The 8339-nt window shown below is 44.6% G+C and overlaps 1 protein-coding gene across 38 annotated transcripts in view; it reads right to left on the bottom strand.

Moving 5' to 3' along the window:
• Positions 1–903: 903 nt before the first annotated feature.
• The window catches only part of ABCC12 (ATP binding cassette subfamily C member 12), an 81162-nt gene continuing 73726 nt past the window's right edge, over positions 904–8339 (bottom strand). For 29 of the 38 annotated variants that reach the window (XM_081514179.1, XM_081514180.1, XM_081514187.1 and 26 more), the window contains 6 exons: positions 7074–7263; positions 6459–6618; positions 5138–5216; positions 4084–4197; positions 1782–1946; positions 904–1679 (listed from right to left, as the gene is read on the bottom strand). In XM_081514179.1, the coding sequence (XP_081370305.1) occupies positions 1587–1679; positions 1782–1946; positions 4084–4197; positions 5138–5216; positions 6459–6618; positions 7074–7263 (801 nt within the window). In that variant the 3' untranslated portion in view covers positions 904–1586. The remainder of the gene's footprint in view (positions 1680–1781; positions 1947–4083; positions 4198–5137; positions 5217–6458; positions 6619–7073; positions 7264–8339) is intronic. The other 9 variants (XR_014060603.1, XR_014060608.1, XR_014060606.1 and 6 more) reach the window with 2 other exon arrangements.

Here is an 8339-nt window from a genome sequence, read left to right as displayed (position 1 = left end):
CGAACGGCATGGAGCTGCCCATGAAAGGAGACCCCTCACTCGTGGACTTATCAGCCACATCCTTTTTGCTGTGTACCCTCTGCTGATGGCAGAGTTGCCACCCAACTACCTTAGCCAGGGCCTTGATGTTCACCAGATGGGGAGCTCTACCTGCGGCTGGTTGTACTTACTTCATCTCCTGTCCTGCAGATACCTGCCCAGGCCTGGTCAGAGGAGAGCTGGAGAGTGACTTGTTGAAGGCACATCCCACAAGCCTAGCCTTTGAAATGCTAGGCCATAGTTTGCCCTAAATCTAAGTCTCTCCAGGTTAAACCCTTAACATGCAAATATACCCGAGGAGTAGGGAGATGAGGGGTGCCTGCCAGGATGAGTTCATCATGGTGTCAAGCACTCATGTCACTCAATTTTGACTACTATGGGCCAGGCTTGTCTTCCTCGTTGTTTGGAAGGGTAGGGTGAAGTAGAGGACCAAGACTAAGAAGGGTTTGGGGCGGGGAGTTCACGGGCTGTGGCTGCCCCATGCCACATCTAGAGCTCAGCCTGGGGGCTGGGAGGAGAGTCCAGGAAACCTCACTGAAACACCACCAGGGACTTCAGTCCTAAGGAAGAAGAAGCAGACAGACTATGGAAAATACCGCAGAAGAGCCCTTTGGATTTCCTTTTTTTCTGTTATCAAATGTTATTGTGAATTAGCAGCACTCACTCCTGAGCCACTGGGACTATGTCTTTACAGCCTCCGTCGTAGCAAACCTTAAGGCTGGAAAGAAAGGTCTTTTATTTGAGAAACCCTGTGGGGGTTTATTACTGAGTCAATGGAGAAAGCAAAGGGAGTCTGTGAGAGGAAATAGTACAAAGACTAGAATATCTTCAGCAAAATAATTGCAAGGCAACATTTCAAGGTAGTTTAATTTCCTACTGCATTTTAATGACCAATATAGAAGATATAAAAATGTCGTTTACAGACAAACTCCAACATTTTGTTTTCCTGGTTGTTCTAATAGATCAAATGGGACATACAATATGATTTTTTAAAAAATTTTTTCACCAGACACTGTAATCAATCTTTCAAGCTACAGATCTGTGTAGTTACCTCTTGTCACACACTCAAAATAGATGTGAATAGGAAGTGGGAAGAAAACTCTTCTTTTTCCTTCTGATAACCAGGCAGGAAACCTTTACAAAGTACATCCTTAGGCATTTTCCCATTCTGTTCATAACTTTTTTGGAAGTTACAATGTTTTCATTCCCAGGCACTGAGGTGTACTGATGAGAACACAGGAGGGATGATGAGGGATTTAGGAATTGAGGGTCAGTTTTCTAATCCATGAGCTTCTTCTGCCTCTGCTCATCACTGACAGCCAGACCCAAGCCCTCCAGGAGGCATGTGCTGGTGAAAGCAGGGAAGCAACCTCTACCCCGGCTCTTCCTGTGTTCCAGGCTCCAGGGGCCAGGGCAGGGGTGGGGGCAGGATGGGGGACCAGATCTAACCCCTGAGATGACAGCCCCTCCCCGCATAGGCGCATCTGACTCATCCCACACAGCCTCCTCTTCCTCTAAAATCAGCTGATGGGGGCCCTTGGGAACCCTTATACTCGGACTTTGTTTTCTGCAGCTAGTAACATTGCAAAGGCAGAACCTGGCTTCTCAGCAAGGACTTCAGGCTTATCAAACTCGACTACCTGAAAGTCAAAGAAGAAGAGCTGAAATTGTCAGAAAAAAGCTACCCACCATAGAGCCCAAACCACTGAAACCTCTGGAGAGGTGACACCAACTTTCTGTACCTTCCCATTTTCCATGACCAGGACACGGTCACAGTTGAGGACTGTGTTGAGCCGGTGGGCAATGGTCAACACAGTGCAGTCTTTGAAGGCATCTTTGATGGTGTTCTGAACAAGACTGTCAGTCTTAGAGTCCATGGAGGCGGTGGCTTCATCCAGGAGAATGATCTGTTGAGGAAGGAATGTTGTGAAAGTCACACCAAGCCAAAGCTGTACCTAGACGGAAACTTACAGTCTTAGCTCTGAAAAAAGAAGAAGAAGAAGAAGGGCTGAAAAGGAAGGAACTACGTATACATCTCAGAAAGTTAGAAAAAGAGCAAGAGAAAAAAGTCCTATCACACAATCTTTATCTTTCTCAGAGGGAATTGACTTGCTGGAGAAACAAGACTGTACATTCTTTACTTACCTTTTTATGAATGGTTTATTCTAATCCCACGAACTAGTAGAAAGAAACACCCCATGATCTTTATCTACTGTGCTAATGAGTCAGTGTGAGGCATAATAACAGCACTTGTATTAGTTTCCGGTTTCTGCTGTAACAGAGTCATAAAATCAGAGGCTCAAAACAACACACGCCCACTATCTTACACTTACTTCTGGAGGTCAGAAGTCCTAAAGCCAAGGTAGTGTCAGCACTGCATTCCTTCTGCAGCCTCAAAAGGAGAAACATTTTCTTGCCTTTTACAGCTTCTAGAGGTTGCCTGCATTCCTTAGCTCGTGACCCCTCCAGGTTTCACTCTAACCTCTACTTCCATCATCACTTTCTGACTCTCTTGCCCCTCTCTTACAAAGACTTGTGTAATTACACTGGGCCCACCAAGGTAAGCCAGCGCAATCTCCCCATCTCAAGGTCCTTGACTTAATCACATTTGCAAAGCCCTTCTCCCCAGGTAAGGTAACATGTTCACAGATTCTGAGTTACCAGGACATGAGCATCTTTGGAGAGGAGGGGGCCATTATTATGCCTGCCACAATGCTTGTTTGCAAATCAGAGGACTTGATCAGCTCAGCTCTAACTCTGCTTGACTTTGGCTAAATTATATAACTTCCCCAAGCCTCTATTTCCTTGTCTGTGAAAAGGGGTTACACCTTCTTATGTACATAAAATGCAAGGACAACCCATCAACCACTCAGCTCCGTGTAGGGCCACAGTCAGCAGTGAATGTATATTGGCCCCTTTCCCTGCCGTTAGCATGCTAGAGACCCCATGTGATGGGTTACCCTTTGATCAGGGTTCAGAGGACACGATTTCTTTTTTTTCACTTCAAATTATTGATTTTATTATCAAGTTAAAATTCTATCAAAATATTCTTTTCTTTAATATAGTAAATAAAAACCATGTCAATTACCATTTCTAAGATGGTTCACCTATACCTATCACAGTTGTGTAGTATATTATAAAATACAACTTGGTGGTGATGGTTTAGTCACTTAAGTAGTGTCTGACTCTTGCTACCTCATGAGCCCACCAGGCTCCTCCGTCCATGGGATTTCCCAGGCAAGAATACTGGAGTGGGTTGCCATTTCCTTCTTCAGAGGATCTTCCAGACCCAGGGGTCAAACCCAGGTCTTCTGCATTGCAGGCAGATTCTTTACCACTGAGCCACCAGGGAAGCCCAAATACAACTTAACATTATGGAATAGCCTGAATTTCTTATGGCAGAATTTTCTCTGGGTCACTGAATTTAACTGAAAGATTGTAACAAACTTACACTTAAACACACAGAATATGCTTACAATTATCTACCTAATGTTTAAATATCTTAAGAGTGGACAAAACAGGTAACCACTTATTTGTTTTCATGGTATTTTTTAAAGTCTGGTTGATTAGAGAATGGGATTTCTAAAGCAGCAGCAATCCTTTCCTTGAAATCAGTAAGCAAAGATGACTAAGTCACTAAGAAAAATGAGAATAATTTTATAGTCCTCATAGAGTGGCATACTGAAGCCCTTTTTCAGTATCCTGAGTACTGTTTATCAGGCCTCAGAATTGTTCAGGGACAAAGGGGAAATGTTGAGAGGCTGATTTCTCAAACCCAAACCACTTAGGAGGACAGAAAGAATACCTAAGCGAGACCTCCCGGGGAAAGGCCCAGGGGAAGCAGGTGCTATTGCTGTAAATAGCTGTTATTTTTCAATTTTTACCCTTCACAACTTTGTCTTAAGAAAAAGTGATCGGTTTTTAAATGGACCAATTCCTCTCTCTTTGCTGAAAGACAAACATGTGGCTCTATCCCCTGGATTGAGCGGCGCTGCAGGGAGTATCAAAAATTTGACCGATCCATTTTCCGTGCTGTTTCCTTACTTTTGAATCACGGAGAAGCGCTCGGGCCATACAAAGCAGCTGACGTTCCCCTACTGAGAAGTTTTCTCCATTTTCTGTGACTTCTGCCTGTAATTTTTCCGGGAGTTTCATTATCTATAAAACACAGAGAATGCCATATCTGTGCTGATGATCTATAAAATTGTCCTGCATCCGCTATATTGATGGCCCCCTTCTCTTGCATTTATCAGCTGGCTTTATTTTACTGCAGAAAAGAAAGCGCAAAACAACAATCATTTCAATATTGTAACAGGCACCAGGGAGAGACCAAGGAGTAGGCAGACATTAATAATTTAAAATCACAGCGTGATTCATAGAACCCCGTAGACACCTTGCCAAAAGAGTACAAATGATGCACAGACAGCTCCGGAGAAACACAAGCAACAGTAAATGGCTTTCAGCGTCCCTATCTCCACAGATAAAATAGAGATGGGATGGGCGTTTTCTGGTCATCAAGGCAAGGTAAGACAAGGTCTGATTTGTTTAGCATTTTAAGTCAAAGCATTTTTGGGAGATGCTCACCTTGGTCCCAAGTCCTGGGGAAAAATTCCCTCTGGGCTGCAGAGGTGCCCACGCTCACCTGCTGACCCAGCAACAGCTCATACAGGACAGGGCCCTGTCTCACAGATGGTACATTCCATACCATACCCCTCACCATCCCAGAGCTTATCTGTTTCAATAAGCAAATGAGGCTGCTGGCACTTCCTCTGCTCTGGAGTCAGATGGCCTTAAGGTCAAGTTTCCATTCTGCCACTCATACCCTACTACCCTGCTGCATCTCTAAAAGTGAGGGTAGGAGTACCAACCTCAGAGGGTTGAAATCAGGACCAACTGAGATACTGCATGTAGAGCTCTTGACTCTATTAGGCCACTGCACTGGCCTAATAAACAGTCTAGTGCAACTTTTAACAAGGAGCAATAAGGATCAACATATATGTGGTGCCAGCAAAGAACGGGCCAAGTTTAAACCCGGACCAGATATTTGGGGCAGTGGGGCTAGGCAACGGACGCATCCCAGACAGCCCCAGTGACCTACTGTGTCTCTCATGAATGTTCTCTCCAGAACCTGCCAGAGCATCTCATCACTGTGACTCTCAAATGGATCCAAGTTGTACCTGCAGCGAAGGAAAGGAGAGGAAGCTGAATCTCTGAGGATGAGCGGATGGAAGAACATGTTTTCCACAGCACGAGGGGAAGAGCGGAGGTGGTAAGTGATGACGTCATGGCAAAAAAGAACAGTGCTTAGCCTGGGACGGTGGTCCATGAAATACAAACCTCAGGCCGAGAGACCGCAGACCCATGACTCTGGGATGGAGCAGAGACCACACCAAGGTGGGGAGACCACCACCAAGCGAGGCACCAAGGAGACACATTCAGTCCTCTCGGTGGCTGTGTGCAGAACAGCAGGCCTGACCTTGTGCAAAGTCTTGGCAGAGAGAGAGGGAGCAAGCAATTCCACTTGCTGGTGCATTCACTCTGCCTTGAGAGGCAAAGCTTTATCAGCAGCTTCAGGGCCTTGCAGAAGGTGAGCGTCTCACATGCAGGGTGTGAGTCTAGTGTTTCAAGACACGGAATGTCCTTCTGTTCACACAACTCTCAATATAGCCCCCTACTTCAGCTGGTGCTCAGTCGGGGAAAGGTCCCTCTTGTTAGAGGGGCAGCCGCTGCACTGGACTAAGTGAGAAACTGTGCTTTTCCCCTTGTGCCTTGCCAACGGATCTTGAACCTTGTTGCAATGACCCTACTTTTCTTGTGCTTGAGCAGCTTCTGTTCACTTCTCTCTCTCTCTTTTAATATTTATTTGTTCATTTGGCTGTGTCAGGTCTTCTCTCTAGTTGTGGCTCACAGGCCCCAGAGCAAGTGGGCTTAGCTGCTCTGCGGCATGTGGGAACTTAGTTCCCCAGGTGGGGATGTAACCTGAGTACCCTGCATTGCAAGGCAGAGTCTTAACTGCTGGACCACCAGGTAAGTGCCTCTGTTTACTTCTTAGTGAGAATGAATTGACGTGCTTCCAAAGGATGGCTGTATCTGTAGAATAACCATTTATTGTATTGTGTAAACTGGGGTAACTAAACCTGATAGGATGCCAGACAGGCATAAACCAAGGCTCTCCAGAGTCAACTGGGATGTCTGCTCACCCTGCACATAGCATCTTGCTTATTTGTAACGCAGTTTATAAAACACAGGTTTCAGGGCCTTGGTCCTCAGCTCCGCCAAAGCTTGTGAACATCTCAGGACATAACTTCCCTCAGATAGAACAACCCCAGGCCAGCCACCGTGTGGCAACTTCACAAAGCTCTTGTTACTCTCATTTCACTATCCAAAAATAGGGATGCACAGCGATCAAAAACAGCTACCTTACTGTACCTACAAACAGGACAGGATCCTGGGGGATCACAGTCAGCTTGGTTCTGAGGTCTTCCAAATCAACAGTGCAGATATCCACGCCATCAATGAGGATTGTGCCACCAGCGGGCTCCACCAGACGAAACAAAGCCATTCCTAAGGATGACTTGCCTGGGAACAATAAATGTAAAAGCAGCAAATATCACATAAGTTTGCATTGCATCATATCTGAGTATCTGTCTAATCAAGTGAATTTTTAATGCAATGAAAACAGCTCTGTGCAGATGAGTGTACAGACAGAAGTCCCACTCTGCAGGGGTGATTGGCTGCCCTAACACTATTACCCTGCCCATCCCTGCAGGGCTGTTAGCGCGTGACTCATCCTCTGGGCCTCATCTCACCAGAATGATTCTCACTTAATTAATTCAAAAACTGATGTGTGTTTACTCCCAACTCCATACACATCCATTCAACCTGAAATCCCAATTTACAATAAAGACATTTCAGGGAAAAAACAGCCAGTCCGCCACACATACACATCACACTCTGGTGGATATAACTTAGCACACCCGGTGGAAATGCAAAGAAAACAACCTGCAAAAGACACAATCAGAGCTTGTCCTCACCAGAACCTGTTCTTCCAACGATCCCAACTGTCTGCCCACTTTGGATGTTCAAGTTCAGCCCGTCGAGAACAAGAGGAGTATTGTCTCTGTATCTCATCTGATAGTCTCTGAATGTTATCTCCCCGTGGCTAGGCCAGTCGTGGGGACAGGTCTCCACCTTCAGGGGGTGAGTGCATTCAGGAACACAGGTCTGAAAACAGAATAACAAATGGCAGGTTAATAGTCATTTGCTTTTCCATTCATTTCACTCATTCATTCATGTATTCATTCACACAGTTCTAGGTACTGGTATTCATGATGGTGAACTAGGCCAATAAGGATACTGCACTGCAGAAACTCACCTTGCAATGGGGAATTCAGATAATAAAACAAGAAAAGAAGTGAGAAATGAAGACAATTAAACAGACTATTATAGTAGAATACAGAATATGTGTGGTGAAAGGGGTAGAAGAAGTGAAAGTAACAGTGTTGAGGAAGGCATCTGTGAGGATATGACATTCAAACTGAGACCTGGAATGCTGAGACAATGCCAACTATGAGAAGATTCATTCCAGACAGAGAGCTGCTAGTGCAAAGGCCCTGAGGCCAGAACAAGCTTGAGGACTTTGAGAAATAGAAAGAAAAGTTGTATGGCCAGGGCTTAGTGAATAGAGGGATGAATAAATATAAGGAGCAGTGCATACTGGTCCTTGTGAGCCTCGGCAAGTGTCAGCATCGTGACCAATCCAGACCAAGCCTTGAGAGATTTGCAGAATTCAGTCAGACACAATTTCATTATCTGCAAGAGTCACTGTGGTGTTATAAGTAGGAAGCACAGCATGTCAAGTTCAGAGTTACATGGAAAAGGAATTAAAGTTTCCTAAGAGCCCAAGAAATGCAAAGTCTAATTAAGCAGTGAAGCAACGTGACTACATTACAAGACTAACCCCTCCTCTGAATTATAAAGTCCCTGTTAACTAGGAGAAATAGGGCTCCCATGATCCCCATTAGGGTGGCTGACCAGCTCAAATCGCTGGTCGATGGGCAACCACAATTAGCTGAGAAAATAATAGTATTCCTAGACAGTGAGTATTTAACCCCTAGAAGATTTAGAATTAGTAATAGTAGTATTTAAGAGGAGCAAAATTATAATGGTAATATTTTTAGTTTATGAACTCTGCATACTTGGTGTTTTAACTATTCATAATGTTAATAACATTCAGACTGTGATTCTAAATTAAAATGTATAACTGAATAACTTATTTCAACATGGTTTTAGGTTTAAAA

This window comes from Giraffa tippelskirchi, chromosome 7, assembly GCF_054371585.1.
Source record: "Giraffa tippelskirchi isolate mGirTip1 chromosome 7, T2T-mGirTip1v1.2.pri, whole genome shotgun sequence".
Taxonomy (NCBI): Eukaryota; Metazoa; Chordata; class Mammalia; order Artiodactyla; family Giraffidae; genus Giraffa; species Giraffa tippelskirchi.
The sequence above is the reverse complement of the archived record's forward strand: the minus strand, read 5'-3'. Positions and strand labels throughout refer to the sequence as shown.